The 24,097-nt window shown below is 50.7% G+C and overlaps 1 protein-coding gene across 2 annotated transcripts; it reads right to left on the bottom strand.

The window, feature by feature from the left end:
- Nucleotides 1-1,004: 1,004 nt before the first annotated feature.
- On the bottom strand, nt 1,005-24,097 carry LOC114706527. Of its 2 annotated transcripts, XM_028888934.2 has the most exons (16): nt 24,049-24,097; nt 23,669-23,791; nt 22,390-22,606; nt 19,906-20,010; nt 18,872-19,003; nt 18,107-18,191; nt 17,954-18,017; nt 17,567-17,652; nt 16,800-16,982; nt 14,038-14,091; nt 13,099-13,251; nt 12,006-12,073; nt 11,805-11,850; nt 8,980-9,043; nt 6,474-6,553; nt 4,263-4,389 (listed from the first exon to the last, which is right to left on the bottom strand). In XM_028888934.2, exons 2-16 carry the CDS (start codon nt 23,775-23,777, stop codon nt 4,360-4,362), a joined length of 1,476 nt encoding a protein of 491 aa, XP_028744767.1. In that variant the 5' UTR covers nt 23,778-23,791; nt 24,049-24,097; the 3' UTR covers nt 4,263-4,359. The 2 variants fall into 2 exon arrangements, with proteins under 2 accessions (XP_037061224.1, XP_028744767.1); XM_037205329.1 differs by lacking the exons at nt 4,263-4,389; nt 6,474-6,553 and adding an exon at nt 1,005-1,139.

The following is a 24,097-nucleotide window of genomic DNA, read 5'->3' as shown; positions in this document are numbered from 1 at the left end:
GTACCACAGTACCACAGTACCACAGTACCACAGATCTAAGTGGTGATGAAGTCTGCCTGGGAACGTGCAACAGACATAAATCTTACAGTTTAACAATGTATAGACAAGTAATCTTAATTTATTTTATTACAGTGTGTGTGTAGTTTGATTCAAATCTTTAAAAAATCAGACAATATCATTATTTGTTAATGTGACTATATCACATGACAATTAGAAAGGACATAAAGTGAAAGGGAACCACTAATTAGGGGAAGAAAATGTTAGAAGGATGTCAGCAGAAAGATATTTTAGCAAAGAAGGGTTTCTTTTTTCCCTTCCTTCCTTCCTTCCTTCCTCCCTCCCTCCTCCCTCCCTCCCTCCCTCCCTCCCTCCTTTCCTTCCTTCCTTTCTTTTTTTTTGTTTTTTTTTTTTTTTTGAGACAGGATTTCTTTGTGTAGTTTTGGTGCTTGTCCTGGAACTCACTCTGTAGCCCAGGCTGGCCTTGAACTCACAGAGATCCGCCTGGCTCTGCCTCCCAAGTGCTGGGATTAAAGGTGTGTGCCACCATCTCCCGGCTCAAAAAAGGGTTTCTATGTGGTAGAGGGAACTTAGGTCATAGAAGGTTGATGTAAATCACAGGAGGTTTATAGATATATCTATCATATATCATAGTCATGTATATAGGATTAAAAGATATTAAACTATCTAATCTCAAAGTTTAGTGCATTGATGGCAAACCTCAATGTCAGTCAATAGAATTCTCTTAAGTTATTGGTCTTCTCCTGGCAACACTTACAAAAACTGGCTTAAAGAACAAAACATGTGTGTCCAATCCAGATTCATTTAAAACTACTTAGTCCTCTGTCTTTGCCTTATGTCCTTTGTCTTTGCATGGCACCTAAATTTTAAAGCACGATTTGTTCTTCAAAACTGACGTGACCCAGCTGCTGGGTGTCCGGTAACCACGCCTGCAATTCCACATCGGTGCGGACGGAGGGACTGAAAGCACAGCCTGTATTGTGGCACTTGCCATCTGAGGTCATCAGTTCCAGATGAACACAGGACACCTCTCAGAGAGCCCTGCAGCTCTGCCTAGTCATCTGTCCTCTTGTCTGAGAGGCTGCGGAGACCCAGAGGTTAGACTCTATGCAGTGCACATTCTGGAAAGAGGGCAAAGTCTTCAATGAGTCTAAAAGAAGCCACAGGGTCAGAAAAAAAACCCAACTCACCCAGAAAATGGCACAATGGGTAGAATAAAGATCGGAAAAACCAGAGGCCTCCCGAGTCCCAAGTAACTCTCTGAGGACCAGACCCTCGGGCCTTAATAATAACACTGGAAATAGTTAATTTTGGCCATCTGTACAGTCTTAAACACCTAACTGAAAAGTATAGCCACAAACTAAAATGATTAGAATTTTTTTTTAAAACAGTTCAAATAATCACACTCCCTAGATATTAGGCTTAAGTCCACATGAGATGTTATAAGCTTGGTGAGAAACTGCAGCCCACTCTGGGCATTGTGGTGATTACCTTTATTCCCAGCAGAGGCAGGCAGATCTCTGAGTTCAAGGCCAGCCTGGTCTACAGAGTGAGTTCCAGGGCACCAGGGCTACACAGAGAAACCCTGCCTTGAAAAACCAAAGAAGGAAAGAAAAAGACAGACAGAAACCACTACCCAGATGCAGGACTGCGGTTCACTTTCAGCACTCGGTGCCTCCATAGGACCTGTAGCCCAGACAGGCTCACTGTTGCTCCAACCTGAAGGTCAACGAGGGTTAAGTCTCTTGTCTTTCTCCCCAAGAGTCGCTTCAGAGGGGCCTCATGCAGTGATTCTAGCCACTCTAACAGCTCCACAGTGCCTGAAGGCCAGTCCTGGCTGGGTTCGTTGCTCTTGAGTCAACCCTTGAAGGCCTGAGAAGGAAAGGCCTGACCAGAGGCCCAGTAAGCCAGACATAGGTGGATACTCTGGTAAGTCTATGGGCTTTCATTCAGACATTTCATTTATTCTTTTAAAAATTTGTTTTATTTTTGTGCATGGGTGTGGTGCCTGTGTGTGTGTGTGTATGCATGTGCAGGTGTCCACTGAGTCCAGAATAGGGCATTCGGTCCCTTGGAGCCGAAGTTACCGACCGGTGTTTGTGAACCAGGCAGTGTGGGTGCTGGAGTCCAAGCTCTGATCCTCATGACGGAGCATCACATGCTCTCAGTCACTGAGCTGCATCTCCAGCTCCCGATTCAGACACTGAAAAATCTCCTCTCTTCTGCCTTTTTCCTGGTTCCCTTGGGCCTCAGAATGTTAAGCTTTTGTTGGAGATTCCATCTGTTTCCAGTGGAGTGGAATAATTTCTTAGACTCAAAGGGCTCCCATACCACTTTCCTAACTCTTTGCTTTCCTTACACTTTCTCTTTCACATCACTGTCCAGGCACCAAGTGTAGTGGGTAGCCATTCCAGCTTTGATCTGGAAGTTCAACCCCCATTGAGACTTCGGTAACTGTCACGCCTACAAGATGGGGCCAAGAGGGGACGCTAAAGACCCGAGATCTGGTTGCACTGGCTCTCTTGGTTCCTGGACCCTGGACGCTGGAGGTAGACCGAGCAGAGTTCTCCAGAGAACACTGTCGGACTGCACTACACCTGTCCCAGACCCTGTAACCTATTCCTTCACTTGTAAGTTACCCCACAAAATAAACCTCCCTTTTAACTACCTGGAGTTGCCTTAATAATTTCACCAATAACCAAGAGCTTCCTTTCCTCACTTCACCTGGCTGCTACACAAACGATACCATGGAAGCACTTTCAAGGTCTCTTAGACAGGACCACTGGAGAGGTTCCCTGACTGCCATTCCCTTAGCCCTGCTCAGCAAGGAGACCAGTCACCACCCCCGGCCCTGTTTCCTCATGGCAGTTAGAGTCACTGCTTCTGAGGGGATGATGGGAAGAGAAGATAGAAATGGGTCAGTCCTGGCCGGAGGTCAGAAATACCAGCAGTGTTTTGGGGCTCTAGTTCCTGCTCTGATTTCTTGTTATCTTTCTTCTCCATTTATGCAGCTGCCTGGAAACTGTAGGTGAGGGTGTGACCAAAACACCAGTCCAGATACCTTAGGATGGAGAGGCACATGGATACCTAATGGGTGGGACAACTCAGCCAACCAACCCCCACGACCCATTTTCTGCCATAAGTCATATAAAACGTCCCCAAACTAGCAGCTTAATGGCACCCCATCCCCAGGACCTCCTCTTGCTACACAGGAGCTTGGCTTGCTTCCTCTCTCTGAAGCTTCCACCTGTGAACCTATAATGAACTTATTTCTAAAAACTCATCCTCCTCATGGTCCATGACATTCACTTTTGAATTTGGTAGAAAGAGTCTGGGGCCATGACTCAGTGGAAGGACTTTTCCCTGACTCCTAGCTACTAGCACCGGAACTCCTGAATTAAGCCTGTCTGAGGCTAGAAAGCCTCTGTTATCCTCAAGGGCCCCGCTTTCCTCATGTTTTAAAGAGATCGTGAGGCCCGTTTGGATGAACCCTTGATGGAGAGGGCATTGGTGTGTCTTTATTCATTAGCAGAAAGCCTCTCAGTAGACAGTAACGTATGAACCTCCCAGCAGTCAGATAGTCGTGCTGCAGGGCCAAAGATGCAACTCAGATCCCATACCTTTGACAAGGAAGTCATGTAACACAACAGATGAAAATGGATTAAAGGAAAAAATCTACGGAAATAGCCACCTTGCCGGTTCTCTACTTCCCTCTGCCCTGTTCCTTTGCACCCAAGGCCTCCAAAATGTCCCTGGGCTCCTGAGGGTCCCCCTCCGGCCACCCCCACTTCTTCATCTTGCTTCCATCTTCCTCTTGACCAGAGAAACTTTTCTGAGCGTACAGATTCGGCATCCTTTCCAGATGCCATCCTTGCAGGGCCTGATCTTTGGAGAGTCAAAAGGCTTTTGTCCTTTTTATTTTTCTCTTTTCTCTCACCCTTCCCTCTTTCTGGCCAGGTCTCCGTCTAGCCTGGACTGACATGGAACTCACTCTGTAGCCTAGGCTTGCTCAAACACATGACAATTCCTGTCCCTGTCGGGCTCCATTGTTCTGAGCTGACAGGTGTGAATCGCTACTCTCCGTCTTTCCTTCCACCGAGGACAGAGCACAGAACTTTCTCGAAGGGTCACAGGAGAACTAGAGCTGGGAAGGATGCCCTTCATTTAAACACTTCAAGGCTGCTTCCCAGCTGGCAGGAAACACAGCAAACTCAGACCCAGACTCAGAGGAAACATCTTTATTACAGCGGAGAACTCCACTGGGACTGATGCTGATCATGGACTCTGGGGGCTTGAGCATGCATGTGCAGCTGGGGCAGGGACTGGGCCTTGGCAAAGCAGCTACTCGGGAATGGTCAGCTGTATGTAATCCTGTGGAGAGAGCAGAGTTCCTGTGTGTGTGCGCTCACTTTCACACAGTCTGCTTTCCCGGAGCTGCTCCTGACACTTCAGAGGGGACCACACCTGTGACTAGGAAGGGAGAGCCAGGGACTCTGGATAAGGGTGTAGATCGGAGAGGAAGATGAAGTATTGGGAGTGTTTATGAGGACAGGAAGACACTCGTCTTTGGAGCTCTTCCTGAGATATATTGACTAGTGAGCAAAGGACCATGAGGGAATGAATGAACAACCAGGGCAGCCATGGAAGGGTGTGTGTGTGTGTGTGTGTGTGTGTGTGTGTGTGTGTGTGTGTGTTGCACACTGCGCAGCTCCAGATGGTGTTTTTTTTTTTCTTTAAATCACAGTCTGCATGGTGCACTCTGTAATTTGCAACCTGAGCCATGGCACTAGGCAGCCGAGAAGCAGATCAGCAAGTGAGTCTTGCTTTTCACAGGTCTGGTTATGAGGCAGTGCTTCTGTGGCTGGAAGGGGCTGGCTGTGTCCTGTCTCTGGTCATTTGGATCTGTCACCCTGGGCAGCACCTGACCTGATGGCTCCAGGACTGGTGGCATCATTTTTAGGGCAGTCACAAACCCTGAATTACCTGGATGTGTTCCTCCAGGCCTACTCAGATGGGGTTTCTCTTGACTCTCTAAGGTCCCTAGGCTGATGTTCAGGCAAGAGCAGCGGTGGTGGGGGGAATGGGGAGTGGAAGACAGTGAGTGGCCCCATGAGGCACCAATGCCTGCTGCCCCTTCTACCTCAGGTTCTTGAAGGCAGGCTTCTGTAGTCAGGAATGGGGATGGGGGGCCTAAGGTCTAAGCTTGGGGTTCTAAAGCTCAAGGTCATTCATTTGTCTTTTTGTTTCTTCTTCTTCTTTTCTTCTGTCCTTCCTTTCTTTCTGACACAGGGTCCCATTATGTAGCCCAGTCTGGCCTGGAACTCAGATCCTCCTGCCTCTACCTCCTGACTGCTGGGATTACAAGCATGTGCCACTACCTTAGAAATCATCTCAAGGCAAGAGAAGGAACTGAAAAGTATTTGTGAGCCCTACCCTTCCCATCTACCTTCTTCTCCATTTCCCATCTCCCTGTCTCTGTCTCTGTCTCAGTGTCTCTGTCTCTGTCTCAGTGTCTCTGTCTGTCTCTCTGTCTCCACCTTGCCCCAATCTGGAGTTTAGTATGGTCATGGTCAGCTTTCAGAAGACATTTCATTCTGGGAGATGTATTCTATTAACTGTGAGATTGTGTTTCTGTCTCCCTTCCAACTTGTTTTTCTGCAACTTCCTTTAAATATTTCTTTCACCCCTTTAAAAGGTATTTTTAGTTTTTATTTTGTTTGTATCTATGTGTATGTTTGTATGTCTGTGAGTGGATGCCATGGGGTGTAGGTGCCAGTGGAACCAGGAGTGGGTGTCAGGTTGGAGCTGGAGTTCCAGGCGGTTGTGAGCCACGGTTTGCTGTGGGTGCTGGGAATGGAGCCTGGGTCCTCTAGAAGAGCAGCAGCACCCTTCAGCACTGACCCGAATCCCTGGAACTTTCCCTATATGAACTTTTCCTCTTTGGGAAGAAATGGGAGCCAGGACAGGAAGCAGGACAGGCATGGGAGCAGATCCCCAGGCAGCAGTACCTCAGGGCCCTCTAAGCTTATCCCTGCTTCACGCCCCGGGGTGTTTGCAGGGAGTGGGCAAGGGTACAGCAGCACTGGTTGGGAACCAGGACCCCTCAGTTCTAGGGAGGTGGGTGGTCCTGGCTAAGGTAATAGACTTGGAGGTCAGAGAAAGGCTCCTGCTTTGTCACCTTGGCCCTGTGTTTCTGCCTTTCTGAGCCTTGGGTTTCCTCTCAGTGACAGTGGGGAGGCTGGCATTGTCTGTGTAAGGGGAGATGCTCTCGATGAGCCCTGTGTTCTGGCTTCCTGAGGGACTCCTGCTGGCCCCCAAGGCCTCAGTCACTTCATCTATAACAGGTGTCATATACCAGCATGGTAACAGAGAGGTAGAGGGTGGGAGGGGCCTCAGCTTCTAACTTCCTGCTCATTAGCTGAGCATCATGGGGAGACCCCTCCCCCTGCACCTACCTCAGAGAAGTCCAGCTGGGCATGGTTGAAGGAGATGCCCTTGATGTTGGGCAGAAGGAGGCTATGCTCTCTGAGCCACTCTGCAAGGGGAAGGCAGGAGCTCAGGGCCTGGTGGGCAGGACTGTCTGGCAGGTATGCTTGGGAGGTTCTGGGTGGCTACCCTTCCCAGCCAGGGGACCTTCTGCACCCCAATCCCCCTGAACAGCAAGTAGCCTAGGGAAAGTAGACGTTACTAGAGGTGTACAGCTTCTAACATTTCAACATGACATTGTCATCTGCAAATGTGTTGGGCCATATTTGTAGTTACCCTGGGACACATGCGTCCTGCAAGCCACAGATTGGATACCCCTGATCATCTCCTTGTCCCCCAACACCTTCACGGCCAGTCTTTTAAAGGAACATTCTTCTTAAATATATCCCAGATCTGCGAACACGTTCTTAGGAAGCTGTTCTTCTTTGCAGAGTTTAAGGAAGATAAAATTTGTTGAAGATGGAAGGTTTTCTGGTACTCAGGAAATGCACTCTACCTAATTCTCACACTGAGCTTCAGAACTGCTGACATGTCGGTAGAAATAAAACATGTCACCAATAGACGAGACAGGGGTCAGAATCAACCGAAGACCTGAAAATGCTAGAAATGTGGCTCCGTTAGACAGTATCCCCTGACTATATCAAAGAAGGCAAATATTCACAGATACGCTTGCTCGCCAAATATTTGAAAACTAAGCCTTACATCAGTAAATTTGCAGAGCTGGCCAGTTTGCTACTAGTGCTTCTGCCAACTAACTGTTTGGCCAGCTGATTTTCATACGTGGAGTTGTGAAAAACTGAGGGCCTGGCATGGCCTCCCCCTGTGCCCACCACCCTGTGTTGAGCAGCCGTTCCCCACCCCGTTTCTCCCAGGCACTCTGGGCTTGGAGTAACCTGGCAATCCCTTGCTGGCCTAATGGTCACTTGGACGTCGGGTGTGGGGGTGGATGGAGGAGAAGAGCCCATGTGTTTGTTCTCCCATTTGTCCCCACTGGGTCCCCAGCCTGGGCACTCCTCATTCTAGGTCTCTTCCATAGGACTTTCCCAAGTCTCCCGACTGTCGTTTCTCATCTCAAGTTGTTTCCTGCAGCCCTCCTGGGTTTCCTCAATGGCATCGCGCTGCCCTTTTCTCCTCTGGGTGGGGTTGTAGTGTGAGCAGGACCCCGTGGCACTAAGCAGTCTCCTGGCCTGGTGTTTAGACCTTGCATGACCACACCAACTTCTGGGCCTGGCCCACTCTCTGGGTTGTCTCTCCACCCTCGTGGTGTTCCAGGGTGTGACACACAAGCATTGAGTGAGAGCCCGTGGCGGGCACAAAAGAGTGGGCCCTGTCTCCCCAGCCCCTTGCAGATGGCATCCTTGCCTGTCTGGCCTCTCCGGCTGCCCCGATGGGCCTTCTACTGCCCCCTGCTCTGTGCCCAGATTTGCTCACTTCATGCCCAGACCCTTCCCTGGCTACCAGAGTCCCTCAGGATGGAAACGTGGGCAGCGTTTGAGCCTCTGCCAACTTCTCAAAGTGATTGCTCTCCTAGTGTGATTCAGAGCACAAAGACCATCAACTGAGAAAGCAAGAACTCAGGATTCTAGATTCAGCTTGGCCGGAGATTTGCTGAGTTACTTCGGACAAGTCACCTAACCTCTCTGGGTTTATGGAGTGGGCCCATCTGAAAGATGAAAAGACTGAGCTGGATAATCTCTCAGGAGTAAGTGGGGCTGGGAAATGTATATATCCTATATACTTTTCTTTGGTGGGAGTCACTGGACAGGATGCAATGGACACAATGAGAAACGTGAGGACCTGTGTCCCTGGGAAGCTCACCATGCAGTGGGACACAGGTGCTGACCAGGTAGCCATGGAGACAGGTGAGGGGCACACACCCTGCCCAAGGAATGGCCAAGCTGGGAAGCCCAGTGCTATGGATTGCCCCTCCATCTTCCTGCCTCACCTCCCCAGCTGTCTACCCTGCCTTGTCTCAGCATCTGAGGAGCCCAGGGTGAGACGGGGAGTTTTGGAAAATTCTGGATTCCTGATAACTAGAGGGGAGAGTGTTGTATTGTGACATTCAGCTTTCAGCTGTTCTAGCCTGTACAAATGCCCACCCTGCTGATGACGTTTACAGTGTGAGCTGCCCACTTTAGCCATCTTATTGGCCTCAGCCCATCTGGCATTCCACTTGGGACCATCTACTTGGCCCTGCAGTTGCTGAGGCTGAGCGGCCCCTCCCCTCTGAGGGCCCCTTCCTTTACATCCTCCCTGCAGCTGCTCTTCCGGCCACTGGTCCACGCTCTGAGCTTGCATCAGCATTAGCGGCCTCTGCAACTGCATCTGAAAGCTTGGATGCGTACTGCCTCCTTCTTTGCCTAGGAGCCGGTCTCAACCCTGGCAGCTGTTTGCAGCCCCCGTGGACAGGTCTGGTGCTGCCTCCAGCAATATACTGTGATGTGTGGTCTGACAGGGAGGTACAGTGAGACTTACTGTTATGGTGAGGCAAGAACCGCCTCTTCAGGACCGCCAAGAGCAAGGCCTTCAGATGCTCTTCCTGCAATGGGGTAACAGCATGCAGTTCAGTTCCTCTAGTCTGACACTTTCCAACCAGGAGAGGTGACTCGATTGTACAGATGCCACACAGATTCTGGAGAAGTCCTGCAGCTACCACCTTAAAAAATACCCACAGTCTTCCTGTGTAGGCTGGGCTTGCTTTGACCGTACTATCCTCCTGCCTTAGCTTCCCGGGTGCTGGGATTACAGGTGCCACCACATCTATCCACATGCCACTTTTGAAGGACTTTGAAGTTTTGGGGTCAGATTAGTGAAGGGTCAGGGGAACCCTGAGGGGCCCAAAAGGAGAGCCCCCCCCCCCAGCCAGGTATCATCTCTGTAGGGAAGGAAACGGATGGGTCTATGGGAGCCCAGAGCACAGCGTCACAGGGACCAACTTTGGGTCAGTGGGAGAGAGATTCTTCTAGTACTGAGAGCTGCTGGCAGGGGACACATTGAAACAGCAAGCCTCCCAGACCTAGGAGTGCACAAGGGGTCTTGATCAGGACTGTCCCGACCCCGCTAGATGCTTTTTGTCTGGTAGGAGACTGCTATTACTACATACATATTTTTACATGTCCATGGTGTTGGTGGCTTATGCAATGTATAAATTGTTACCCTGGTCTCATGGATGCCCTGTGATTTGTCACAGACGATATTCCTGACTGGAGAGAAAAAGAGTCTTAGTGCCTTTGACCCAGATTATAAGCAAGTGAAAATCATGTGTCAAGGACATAAAATTCTGTAGGGCAGGTCTGCCAGTGAACTCTCCCTACAGTGTTGCTTGGTTTATGTACTCAGTCAACCCCACCTCCCTGTGATTCTTCTCTTTTAGGGTTGGAGTCTGTGACGCAGGCCTACAGAGAGAGGTGGGCTGTGGGGAGCGGCCTACTGAGGCACCCTTCTTCCCAAGCAGGAGCAGGATCAACCCTTGGGGGAGAGGTGCAGGTTGCATCTGCAGTGGTGTGAGCTCAGGGACTGAAGGCCAGTAGGTTCAGCCATGTTGCCCAGCTCCCTGCACCCCTATGTTTAGCCTGGAGAACAAGATTGGCCCTTAAAATCTTACCCCATCCCAGACGACTCCCCACCTCCTTCCCCCTGGGTCCTGACTCTTGTGTGCTCAGCCACCACCACCTCCTGGGAGCCTCATCCACCTGCTGGCTACGCCCTGCTGTGGGCCCTGTTGGCTTCTCTTAGTGCTGCTTCTCCTCTGCTCACACTCTCTCAATGAGGCTTCCATCCCTGTGGTGATAGTGTGAGCAGAGGCTCCCAGGAGGTGGTGGTGGCTGAGCACACAAGAGTCAGGACCCAGCGTTTTTGAAGGTGGTCCTAAACAACAGGATTCCCAGATGGGTCAGAGAAGGGGAAGGAGGTGGGGGAGTCGTGATATTGTGTTCCCCAAAATATCGTGTACCTTAATAAACTTATCTGGGGTCAGAGAACAGAAAAGCCACTAGTTAGGCAGTGATAGCACACACCTTTAATCCTAGTATTCCAGAGATAGAAATCCCTCTGGATCTCTGTGAGTTCAAGGCTACATTGGAAATAGCCAAGCATGGTGACACACGCCTTTAATCCCAGAAAGCCAGCCTTTAATCCCAGAGAGTGGTGGTAGAAAGCAGAAAGATATATAAGGCGTGAGGATCAGAAACTAGAAGCATTTGGCTGGTTAAGCATTTGGCTGGTTAAGCATGTGGCTGGTTAAGCATTCAGGCTTTCCAGCAGCAGTTCAGCTGAGAGCCATTGGGATGAGGACACAGAAGCTTCCAGTCTGAGGAAACAAGACCAGCTGAGAAGTTGACCAGGTGAGGTGAGATAGCTGTGGCTTGTTCTGTCTCTCTGATCTACCAGCATTCACCCCAATAACTCGCCTCGGGTTTGATTTTATTAATAAGAACTTTTAAGATTCCTGCACCACATCCCAGTCTGAGGAAGGTCACCCCAGTATGACCCCTGCCCCTCTTGATGTCCTGCACTCTGCTCCAGAGCCCTGGCTCTTTCCTGAACCTGTGGGGCACATTTAGTACTGGGTCTTTGGTTCACCTCTTCCCTGATGTCTCTGGTCTCCCCACTTCTGCTTAAAGCTCACCCCAATACATCTCCTAGACTCCTTTTTTTTTTAAAAAAAAATAAATGATTTGTTTATTTTTATTTTATGTGCATTGGTGTTTTGCCTGCATGTATGTCTGTGTGAAGGTGTTGGATCCCCTGGAACTGGAGTTACAGATAGTTATGAGCTTTCTTGTGGGTCCTTTGGAAGAACAGCTAGTGTTCTTAGCTGCTGAGCCATCTCTCCAGCTCCCAGACTCCTTTCTGATGTTGCTGATCTCCACACTGACCCTGCTTCTCTCTTCATGGTGCTATCACCTGATTCCATGCTGTATAATTTGCTTTGCTGAGGCTTATATGGGTTTATGTCTGCTAGTCTGTGACGAGTGGGGACCTTTGTGTTGATACCTGACTCATCTGTGTACCTAAGGCAAGGCTAGGCACATAGTAGGTACTCAATTTACACACACACACACACACACACACACACACACACACACATATATATATATATATATGAAAGAGACAAGTCAGGGCCCCAGAGGCCACACCCTACCCCAGCAGGAGTCAGGGGCTCCAGGGTGAGATGAGATTAGTAAGATGAGATTAGGGACAGAATAGGACTCAAGCTTTAACCCTCTATCAACGTCACGGGACTGTTTACACTGTGCATATGGCTCCTTTAGGACACAAGGCTGAAGAAAGGGACTCACCTGCTTCTCAATGATGGTGGGGTAGGGACCCAAGGTGATCACAGCGCTGCCAGAAGAAAGAGTAAGTCAGTGAGTGATCTGGGGGGGGGGTCTAAGTCCCTGCTCTGCCCTGGGTACAGCAGGGGCTGCCATCCCTGACCACCCCTTCTTCTCATCCCCCACTCCCAACTGTCTTACATTTCCCAAGTCAAAACCCATTACCCGTGTGGCGTGAACTGGAGTTTTAGTTTCTGACTTCTTGAGGAGAACACAGCTTTGGAGAGGATTTGCTGAGATGGATTGAAAGCAGACAGGCAGGGCAGAGTTGGAGCTGTTTCCTACAGAGCCTCCCAGCCCCCAATCCCGTCTCAGCCCCAACCCGACTTGTGTTCTGTCCTATGGTCCTCACCCTGTACCCACGTCACTGTCTTCCCCATCCTATGCCCATATGGCCTCACTCAGGGAGGGGGCCTTGCTGGGGCTGGCCACTCCTGGGAGGCTCAAAGGAAAGGTCTTAGTCCTGGAATCATCATTTCTGGAAGCCAGCAGGCTTCTTGCCTGTTGGGATGAACCCAAGGCCTTGTACTAGACTAGGACTCTACCACTGAGCAACAGTCCTAATTGACTGTATTATTATTATTATTATTATTATTATTATTATTATTAAAAATGGATTCTTGTTATGTTGGTCTCAGACTTCTGGACTCAAGTGGTCCCTCTGCCTCAGCTTTTCAAGTAGCTGGGATTATAACGTGCACCATCACAACTGGCTCCCCTTGGTTTTGTGGGGTGTTAAAATAGGCCTCTAATTCATATGTACAGGTTCAGAGTGCTTTGCTACCAGTGGGGGGTAGCTAATTCTTGGTCATACAATGATGTCATCTAAGATCCAAGGACCCTGCTACATCCTTAGGATGCCATCCAGCGCAGCTGTGCCAGAGTGACTCTTCTGCTTTCTCATCTGAGGTACTTGCCAATTCTGAGGTCAGGGATTCAGAATCAAGCCACTGGAATTTGGGAGGGGGCTGTGTTTCCCAGAATTCTCCCCACGATGATTGGTATGGTTGCTTTGTGACTCAGGCATCCCTTGGGGGGTCCTTTGAAAGCACTAATAGCTCCCTACAGGAGGGGCTGGAGCCGAAACTTCTTCAGAGGGCCTTGGTGAGTACAGAAACTCGTATGTGAATGTCTTAGCAGTGGGCACAATTGCCCACATGTAGACTACTAGCAGATGGTGGTAGGATTGGTCACAGCCAACCCATCTCCCTGCCCTCAGTCTGCAGACTGGGAGTCCAGTCCATGCAGTTTCACTCACCCAGGCAACCACATCAGAGGAGGTATTCTTGGTCCCCTGCAGCATCAGTAAGCCCTGCTGGGTGACCGTGGCCCTGGAGCCATCCAGGTGGACAGTGGGTGGATCTGGGGTGCTGATGATCAGTCCCAGGCTCCCTCTGGTCACATTATGAACCTGAATTAAGTTAAAGCAGAGAAAGTAGAGGGAGAGTCAGAAGACAACTTTCCCTGGCCCTGGCTTGGAAGGGTGGGAACAAGACCCTCTCATGAAGTAGGGCACTGGGTTTTTCTTCTAGCCCTACAGCATCTTGCTGTGTGGCTTAGGGGAAGTTACTTGGCTCCTCTGAACTTCTCTGAGGTAAAATCACATCCTTCTTGTCCTGGGCATGCACAGTGCTGTGCTGGTTTTGGGAGTTAGAGTAATGGATCTACCTCAGAAAGCTGTGTAGCCTGAAACAAGATTCTTAATCCCTCTGTGCTTTACATTTTTCATTCTTGTAAAATAAAGGCAAGAACTGTACCCATTCCACAAAGTTCTGTGGATTAGATGACTCACTGATGTGCCATGCACGAGAGACATTAGCACCTACAGTACTACAGGCTGTAATTGCTGTAATTGTTTGCCCATCTGGTGAACACAAAGTTTTGGAGAGTTCAGTGCATTCAGATTCTAGAGCAGGGGCTGGGTTCAAATCAGGTTCTTCTAGTTACTCAGCAGTGATGAGCCCTGCCGTTATCTGGGTGAGCCTTAGCAGGGTGGGGCATGCTCAGTGCTGAACGATGACAGCCCATGGTCACAGTCACTGTCTTGACTGCCTCCTCTTGTTTTACATCCCTGACACTGTAAAAGGGTGCACCTACTTCTGGAGTCCACAGCAGAAAAAAGGAACATGTCCATGAAGTCTTGAGGTCCAGCCTGCCTAGCCCAGGGTGCTGAAGGAGGGACAGGCACCATACCTACCTCTGGCGTGGGCGTTGGAGCACTCAGGGACAACAGCTCCCAGAGGCCAGTTTCCTAGAAAGGTAAAGACCGAGTCAGCTGTGGCGTCCTGAGGGTGTGTCTGAGCAAACTGTGGGCTCAGGGAGATAGCTGCCTCTACTGGACATATTGTCTGGACACATTGTCTGCACACGAGTCAGTCTCAGCCCAAGGTGAGTTACATGTCTGGCTTCTCAGAGCCGTTATTTGGAAAGATTAACTTTCTGTGGTTTTGATGATTTTTATTCTAACATTTTATTATAATTTTTTTTAAGCCAGGGTCTCGTGTGTCATGTATCAGTCTTGCCTCAAACTCACTATGTAGCTGAGCTCCTGATCCTCCCCACAAGTGCTGGGATTACAGGGGTGCTCAGTGCCTGAGATTGAAGCCAGGGCTTTGTGCGTGCTAGGCAAATACTCTGCTCACTGAGCTACACCCACAGCCTCTTAACTATGAGAAATGCTACAAACACAGCGAAGCTGAGTTTCATAGACAACATTTGCATGCTCGATACAGCCTTCTATTAACAATTTCTGCCGCTGCTTTATCATACTCCCACCCACCCATCTATGCTCTACTGATTTTCATGGAGGTGTTGGGATTGGACTCAGGGCCTCACATATGTCAAGCTCATTTTTGACCCCTGAGCTACCTTGGATGCCTGCTCCATTGGTTTTCCAAAATCACAAATCATCATAGAGAAAACTATAGAAATGTCTGAAGTAAAATTCACCCAGTATATCTTTCCTTTTCTCTCTGAACCCAATTCTCAGAGGTAACTGCTGTTGACATTTTGAAGTATCTCCAGATGGACTTTTTCTGCTCACACACAGGCATGAACAGAGAGGAGCATTCGGGCCCACATAGCCCCGTGCCTCGTTAGTGCCACCCAGTGCTGGACCTGTAGAAGCATCTTGTTCTTACAAAGCACCGTGTCTTCGTGTGCACGGCCTGCAGTCTCAGCAAGTTTGCTAGTTCCTTAGTGATGGGCCACGGACCAACTTTGGTTTTTACTCTGTGGCAAATGTGGCCTAAAGGACACCCTGCAGCTGGGTTCCTGCCCACCAGTGTGAGACTTTCTTCAGATGTAGTGTTCACTTCTGACTGTCTCAGAACTGTTGTCACAGCTGCGTGGGATACAGGGGAGAGCAGTGGGAGACAGGAGACCTCATCTCTAGTCAATCCCACTTGTGGATGACCTTGAACCAGCCACTTCTCCAGTCTGGGCACTCATTTGCGTAACTATTTAAAATAACTTTCTTTGTGTGATGTAACGCTTCTGGATGTGGCATGTCCCACTTGTGGTGTCACGTGGGCACTTGAAAAATTGTTCAGATTTTGGATTTCAAATCTGAGTTACAGATGCTCAACACACACACACGTGCACTTTGCACATATAATTTCATATACATATGTGATTAGATATAAAGTTAGAATGAGATCAGTGTTTTGAAAGAGGAAGAGAAAGGAACAAAAGGGGAGACAGACAGAGAGAGAGAGAGAGAGAGAGAGAGAGAGAGAGAGAGAGAGAGAGAGAGAGAGAGAGAGCACTTGCTTAGATCTTTAGATGCAGTAGTCTTGAAGGGGCAGTGTGAGGAGGTGACATTCATACTGAGACTACCAGTGAGAGAAGAATGTTCTAGGCAGAGCCCAGTATGTGCAAAGCCCTGAGCTGGGGATCGGTGGAGCCTGCATGGCTGGAATTCAGGGAGTAAAGAGACAGAACTGGAGAGAGGCCAGGGATCAGACCGCCCAGTCCCACCCAGAGGAGCCTGGCTTTTCCTCTGGGGTAGGGAGAAGCTGCTGCGGGCTTTTGAGCAGTGATGTAGGCGGCCTTGCCCATTCTTCCCATCAGCCCGGGAAGCGCTTATTCTCCTCCACCTGTGTGTGCCTCCTCACCACTGCAGAGGCCAGCCTCAGGTACGCCTTCCCTGGTGACAATATGCAGGTGGCCTTCTGGCTGCCCTGATTGTTCTAAGCAAAGCCAGCTAGTTATTTATTATACGAATGCACTGTTAGAACCCGACCTCTGCCAGGCCACACACTATATTTACAGTGGCTTCCTCTCACAGATCCCGGCAGGCACCTTCAGAGACACTGCCTGTGAGTCCTTAGCTATCAGACTTGCCCTTGGGAAGTGAGAACACCAAAGTCCTCACACCTTTACACCCTGCTCCCCACCCCTACCCTGCCTCCTGCCTGGAGATCAGCGGGTCTGGCTGCAGGCTTGTGCTGTGAAACCTCCCTGCCCTCAGATCCTACCTCTACCAGGAAGGCTCTTAGACTGTCTTCAGAGACATTGTTCCCATTGTCTGTCTGTCTGTCTGTCCATGGTGTTAATAACTCTTTACTCCCCAGTAATCCATCTCAGTGTCCCCTTGAACACCAACACCCAAACCTTTCACTTATCACATTTCAGTTTTCTACTCCCCTATAAGACTCTGATCTCTACATGATAGAGACCCTGTGTTCAGAGGGCCAGCCCACAGGAGGCTTTCATAAATACCTGTTGTGTGAGAATGGCTATGTGTTAGGAAGAGAACAATAGGCGTGTGAGTGTTCCTCTTCTCAGATAAAGGGGCTTCTTTGAAGGGTTCTGAAGGATAAATAGGAGCTAATCAGGTTAGACTAGTCAAGTCCAGAGTGGGGAAGTGACATTTGCTACCGGGGCCTTGGCTTTTTCATGTAAGAAACAGGGCAGGAGCATTCTTTCCCCCCTTCCTGCCCACCTCCCAGCACTCACCAAGGAGTCTTGGGGCTCCACGAAGATCTCCTGGCTCGTGTACAGACAGGACAGGATGTCATTGTAGATTTCTAGCCAAAAGGCAAAATCTGCCGTGCTGTCCTGGGCTAATCCTGGGAGAGGTGGGGGAACCACACGCTCCGGCCTTGAAGCCCGCTGGTGTGGGCCACAGGGAGTCACAAGCTTCAGAGAAATGATGGAAGAAAGATGGTCAGTGGGGATGACTCTCCGGGTGGCACCTGGTCACAGCTCACCTTTCTGACCACAGCAGGCACAGTTTCATTTGAGTCTACCAATAGCATCACCAGGAGGGAGTCATTCTGCTCACTCTTTGACCACAGAGAGGTGATGTCCCTCACTCAAATCCCACACCAGAAGAGGTAGAGCTGAGCCCCTGGGCCTGGCTTCCTTGCTCCCATCGAGCTCCACTCCATTCTCTGAACCCTGGCCCTCCTGGGCCCTCTTCTCCCTCCTGCCTTCTATTGCAGAGACATCAAGGAACAGTGGACAGAAGCTGGGCAGCCCTCAGCCATTCTCTGCCCTCAGTTTCCCCATCTGGGAGCTGACTCAGCTGCTTTCCTGCTGGCCCTGACTCACTCGCTGGTCGGCGGCCCGTGGCCTCCCCATTCCCCTTTCTCACTCTCTTGCTCTCCTGTCTTCCTCTTCCTCCCTTGCTCCCCACCCTGTGAAGCCCCACCTCCCTTCCTCCTTGCCTGTCCACTCCTGGCAGGTTCCCCGAGGGCCCATGGTAGCCCAGGGTTGCCCACCTGTACTGTCAACAGGATGGCTCCCTGTGTGAACTCGGTGGTGGTCACATAGTACTGGAAATCACTGGGACCCGAGAAGATTGGCGCTATGGTGCAGAAACGAAACCTAACTCAGCCGGAGGCAGAGGTGGGAAGGATGCTGCGGGAGGCAGGGAGAAATCCCTTCTAACAGGCATTATCTGTGGGCCTTTCATTGATCCTGTTTGACAGATAGGGAAACCGAGGCTCGGAGGGGACGTGACATATGAAGGTTACAAGCCATGTTGTCCCCTCTTTCTCTCCGTTAGAAAGTGTCCCCCCTGTAGGTAGGACTGTCCTGTCTCTGGGTATATTCCTATAGACAGTGCCTGGCACATGGCAAGGGACAGCTGACCAGCAGCAACATACGGAGAACGATGTGTAGCAGGTCTTCCAGCAGGAAGTTGAGCAGGTTTGTGGCCACAGGGCACACCTAGAGAGAAGGGAAGTGGGAGGTCCTGCTGGCACAAGGCAGAGGTAGAGAGGCTCTCTGGGGGAACGCCCCTCCCCTTGGCGACTCACGATCTTCTGGAGGAGGAACGGCAGTGATTCCTCCAGGATCTCAGTCACCAGATTCAGCAGCTGGTTTGGCAACAGGGTCTCTGTTCTAGGGGAGGGATGACAAGGTGGACTCAGCCATGCAGTGTGCCAAAGATGTGGGCAGGGAAGGGGGAGCTGAGCACTACTGAGGCAGGACAGCAGGAAGGCCCTCAGCGACGACCCTTTTCCTTCCCTGGCATTCCCACCTCCTCTCCATGTTCTCCTTCCTGCCTCCCCCCTCCACGTGTTTTCTCTCCAGTTTTCTGCATTATGTCCTGATTCGTGTTCTCTCCTTCATAAAGGTCTTTGGGATTTTTCCAGCAGGAAGTGGCCCCACTGGCAATGGAGAGATCGTGTCCTGCTTCCTGGAGGCTTTGGGTTGTGTCAATAGATGAATGATCGATCCCCTTGGGTGTCAGTTTCTGTGCTATGTAAGTGGGTTAGTCCATCTCCTCCCCAGGACCACTCCATGCGGGCTGGGTACCGTAAGCAATGCAACCGAGGCTCCCAGAAGTCAGGACCTGGTCGGGACCCACTATCAGGATTAGCTAAGCAGAGGTTGAGTCTTAACCATGACCTTCAGTGTGGAGGCAGGAGAGGTTGACAGACAGGTGGGCGTGGACAGTCTGTGTCTTTAAAGGAGAGGCAGCCCCAGCTCTAGGTTTCACTGCAGAAAGGGCAGGGCCAGTGCAGGAGGAACCACTACCCATCACAGCCAGGGGAGCCCCAGAAGCACCAGGTACTCACTGCTTCAGGATCTCAATGTTCAGGCTCCCAGGGGGCACGTGGCACTCCTCGAAGGCCACCCGGGTCTTGTTCCCCATCTGTTCTAGCCGTACTCCAATGCGTATGTTCTTCATGGCTTCTAGCCGTAGGATCCTGCAGGGACAGTATGTCTGGGCAGGCTCCCAGCCAGACTCCAAGGTTGAGACTAGAAGTCACGAGCTGGCTGTTGCTGCTGCCAGCAGGCTTGCATTAGAAACCAGCTATTTAAAATATGGAATCTGCTGGCAGACTGGGCAGTACCGAGCCAGCGTCCTCACCGGGCATCAGACACCTGCCCTGAGTGTGACCTTGAGATGGGACACACAGTCTCCCAATTGCTGAGGTCCATGGGTCATGAATCTTACTATTACCACACTATCCTAACCAAGGCGATAATATGTTCCTCAGGGAGCAGAGACACATTTCTCAGGGCCCCCTACTCTGTCCTAGTGTTTCCTTGGGCTTATATCTGCCATCCAAGCGCTAACTAAGGGTCCTGTGTAGCTCCCCACTGAGCAGAATCATTCTAGGGGGAATGGTCATAGAATGCTCCCTCATTGAATGGTAAAGTCACACCAAAAAGTCATATCCACAAGAAAGGCAGGAGCTGGCATATTCCCAAAGTAGCATCCCTACTTCACAAGCCAACATGGGTCTGTCTCGCTGCTGTTGCAGGTGGACACTTTGCTTACTGTAGCAGGGAACTGGAATTATACCTACCTGGTTATAGACTCATGTCCAGGCAATGGATACTCTTGCTTCAGCTGCCCAGCCCGGGAATCCCAGACCCTTCCCAGATTGTCCCATTAGGGTCAGTGTGCCCACATGCACAGACAGCATTGGGAGAGGGCTCTCACTGCAGACTCGCTGTATGATTCTGGGCAGGCCCATTCTGTACCTGCTTCCTCACAAGTCAGTCTTTGAAACATGCCCAAGTGGATCCTTGTAGTGGCCCATGGCCTTTGTTAGTCTTGCTTCCTGGCAGCATGTAGGGAGGAAGTACCCCGGGCACTTACTCTAGGAGTGAGAGGTACAGTTTGCAGCGCAGTGTGATCTGCAGCAGGCTGTCACTTAGAATTTCCAGGGTGACTTCCGGTCCCTTGGCATCTTCTATGACCAACCTATGGGAGGCATGTGGGTGATATGTCTGGCTCTGTGCGCGCGAATACACATGTCTGGAGTAGCTAGAATGGGAGCTGACGCCAGGAGAAGTGGAGACAGCTTTGGGATAGTCTGTCCTTGCCCGCTGGCCTGCGAGAGACCACAGAACTCAGCTTCTAGTTTCTAAGCCTCGAGGATCTTGCCCTTCTCTGGGTCAGCCTCTGAAAAACCAGGAACTATGGCTTAAGTCTGTGCACACACAGTCATCTGAATCTAAGTACAAGCCTCTGAGGCCAAGGCTGTGGCTCAGTGGGAGAAATCTTGCCTTGGGATCCCGGGGTTGATGCCCAGGTCTAGGGAATAAGGCTCTATGAGGATCTCAAAAGAACAGTCAGCAGGCAAGGGTGTGGAGATGCAAGAGTCCTAGCAGCCCGTCTGCCATCCACAAAGGAGCTATGGGCTCTGCTGAGCATCCTCAAGCACTGTGCTCCCTCCTGAGGGCTCAGGTGCCTCCTGTCCCTGGGCTCAGAGGGGTCAAGGTTGCACTGTGGACACCAGTGTCAGCTGGTGATTCCTCTGGAGCCACTGAATCAGGCAGCAACATGTTCTATCACAGGGGAAAACTGGCCACCAGCATGGAGCCTTCTGGAGGGGATTTTTTTTCCCTGTTTGTTTCAAAACAGAGTCTCATACAGCCTGGGCTAGTCTCACACCTCCTGTGTAGCCAAGGATGGAACTTCTGATGCTCTTCCCCAGCCTGGAGAATATTTTTAGGATTAGACCATGTTGTGCTTTCCTTTGTCCCCTCCAAGCCATGTCCTGGGATAGGATAGTCTTATAGCCATGGCATGGCTACCCAGGTGGGGTGGGGGAATCAGGAGACAGTGCCCATACTTGGCATGGCTGGTGTGGTATTTGACTATGGTGCCTCCCAACTCTCCCTGGGCAGTTCTCCTCACACTATAATTCTGTGAATTCTTACTCCATTTCACACCCACCAGAAAATCCCTTTTGGAGCCTGGGGTCTTAGGACCTATGGGTCTGTCGTTGCTCATGCTGAGGAGAGACTCATGCATTCAGGGCTGAGCCTGTGGCTGTGCTGAAAGAATTAAACATGAGAAAGAGGAACGAGTACCAGCCTCAGGCCCCCAAACCAGGTCCCCAAACCGTTAGCCTCAGCAGAAATATTCTTGTCATATTTCTTGTGGCATCAGCAGAATAACCTTGTGACAATGTCTGGGTCTAGCGGAATATCCTGTGGCTATTCTAGGAAGAAAAGCAGCCCCCATGGAAAGTCCTCATAGCTGTACTTCCCCTCTCGGGTGCTGATTTCTAAACTAGCCAATTATGTATTGCCCAAATGCTATGTTAATTTTGTGGTTTTTGCCTTTAAAAGATGCCTGCAATTATTGTTCGGGGCTCCTCTCACTGAATAGTAGAGGGGCCCGTTTGCGCAAATGATTAAATAAAGCCTCTTGTGATTGCATCCATTGGTCTGGAGTCTGGGTTTCTGGGGCGCCCACCTGAGAGGATAGTGCTCTGAGTCTGGAGTCTATCAGTGCATGTCACCTTGAGGGAGACATGCCCCCATCAAACTCAGTGCCATTCATTAAGGCGGATTCTTGTTCTGCTAGGAGGCTCTAACCCAGGGCTTTCAGGGCTGAGCAGACAGCATGGTGGGGCATCTGGGGACCGGCTAAGGGACTATAGACCTGACACCAACGTTTGACATGTGGAAGGTCAGGACAGGTGTGGCCAGATTTTCATTTTAAGGACAATCAGAATTATGGGTGAAGCCATACTAGAGTGAGTAGCCTACACTATAACCCAACACAGCTGTGTTCTTACAGAAAGGGAATTTGGACCCAGGAGGATGTCCTGTGAGATGGCAGTATCAGCCTTCTGGTACCAGCACCAGTGATTGCTAGTGGATGCCAGGAGCAGTGGCTGAGCCAAGCTCCAGGAAGCAGGGGCAGACCCCTGCCCTGGCCACCATCTTCCACAGGGAGACCACTTGGCTCTGAACACTTTAGTGTGGCTGTCCTGGCAAACGCATACAGTTGAGAAACCTGGACTTTGAGGAAAATTCTTGTTATCCAAATGTAGGCGATTAACTGAAACTACTTTGGAAACACTATTCAGATTTGTAAAGTGTTGGAGTGGGGAACCACAGAGGATGCTGCACCGCCAGCCCACTTTAGTGTAGACCCTGCTTCCTTCCTAGGGGTGTTTGGAGAGGCCTGGAAAGGTAGCCACACAGTAGGCAGAAACCTGCTTCATGCATTTGAGGTTGGGGAGACGCTGTGGGCCCCAGGTTGCCAGCCCACCTCTGTTCCACTTGACAGGGAAAAGCCTCCTGAAGGAGAAGAGAGGCAGAGGCTGCCTCGCTGGCCACTCACCCAGCTGTCTCTAGTAGCGTCTTCAGCTCAGGCATCGTCTTCCCAGAGAGCAGGTCCCCCACAAGTGACAGGTCCAGCCCACTCTTCTTCCTAACAAACTCCTTTTTGATGAAGGGCAGACGGTCCAGGACAGACACACCCTCACTTGGGGATCCAGTCACAGGCATCCTGATCATACCTTTCAGGACCTCATGTTCCATGAATAGATCTGAAATATCTGGGAACAGAGCATCTCCTCAGGGTTCATTCAGCCATTCAGCAAACACTCACTGGCACCTGTGCCCAACTGGCAAATGAGATAGCCATTCATCAACAAGTTCATATGAGGATACCAGAGCTCAGGTCTCACTGTATTACCCAGGCTGGTCTCAATGCCTAGGCTCAGGCCATTCTCCTGGCTCAGTCTCAGCTTGCCACCAAGCTCAGTCGGCAAGTCTGGGCTCCGGGAGCAGCGTGCTTCCCGCTGCCCTGGAGTTGACATGTTAGCCAGGGAGAAAGACAAACTTATTCTCAGGTCAGCAAGTAAAGTATGTTTTGTTACAAAGAAAATGAAACAGGGCTGAGTCAAAGCATGGTGAGTGAGGAGCATCTGCTTTGGACATGATGGTCAGGGAGGCTGCTCCGAGGAGGAGGACGAGGCTTGGGACAGACATCTCACGGAAGTGAAAGATCTCATTATGGAAGGTTCCAGGGAGAGTAACAGCTCATACAAAGGCCTCAAGGTTATGAGCATGGTGAATTTGCAAACCAGATCCTGGAGCTGGGATGAGAAGCACCTCATAGACAAGAGTCAGGGAGAAGAGTAGACAGACAGACAGGCCAACAGACAGGTTGGCAGGTGCTGTATCTGGACAAGGCCATTGAGGTTTCACCAGAGGGCTGTGGGAGCCAGAAGGACAGACCTACCTGCTACAGGGAGATGAGAAGAGGTTTCTGCAGGAGAGGAGCTAAGGACTTTGTCTTCCAGGCCCAGCTGGAGTACACTACACTGAGGAGGGGAGCAAGAGGGAAGGGCCCGCACCAGCCAAGGAGGCAGCCATGACCTCTATGTGGTGGACAGGGAAGGTGGTGGGGAAGACACTGGAGGTATGGGGGGCTTTGAATGTCAGGGTGAGGACTACCCACGACAGGTGGGCCATGCAGATGTTAGAACCGGGGAGGGACAAGGACAGCAGAGAGGGCTGGAAAGTGGGAGGCCAGAGGAGGACAAGCCCAGAGCTGTCTCCCGCTCTGCCTTCTCGGAGCTCACGCCTCTCCAAGCTCACTCCTTGAGACTCACTTGTTTCCACCCATCTCTCGTTGATCCGCAGGAGCAGAGGACTATGGGTTGTCCCTTGGGCTTGGTGCAGCAGCCCCCAGCACAACAGCGGTGTCCACATCAGCAGCATTCTCCCGTTAGGACCTGTGGCCATGGAAGCGAGAGCTCCTGTCCTCTCCGGGGACCCGCAGCCCTGTGTCCCCCACGCCATACCCCCTATATCCATCTTTTTAAGTCTTAACAGTCCTGCTCTGGGCCCAACTTGCTCATGGTGATACAGTAAAGTGGCAGAGCTTGGATCCCAACCTAGCACAACTGAGTGATAAGAACCTCTGCTTTATTTCACCATGTGATGATGGGGCACAACCTGAGCATGCAGGTGCTGTCAATTCTGTCCTTACCACTCTCTGAATGGACCTTCTAGAGTCTCTCAGGCCGGTGTCACCAGCT

Source organism: Peromyscus leucopus, chromosome 4 (assembly GCF_004664715.2).
Source record: "Peromyscus leucopus breed LL Stock chromosome 4, UCI_PerLeu_2.1, whole genome shotgun sequence".
NCBI classification, from domain to species: Eukaryota; Metazoa; Chordata; class Mammalia; order Rodentia; family Cricetidae; genus Peromyscus; species Peromyscus leucopus.
This window is presented reverse-complemented; position numbering and strand designations above follow the sequence as displayed.

Coding starts and splice junctions, on each gene's coding strand:
- LOC114706527 (XM_028888934.2), bottom strand. CDS start 23,777: ATGCTGCTGATGTGGACACCGCTGTTGTGCTGGGGGCTGCTGCACCAA. Junction 14,092..16,799: donor TGGAGCCCCAAGACTCCTTG/GTGAGTGCTGGG, acceptor TTACCTTTCTAG/GAAACTGGCCTCTGGGAGCT. Junction 9,044..11,804: donor CCACCATCATTGAGAAGCAG/GTGAGTCCCTTT, acceptor ACCCCATTGCAG/GAAGAGCATCTGAAGGCCTT.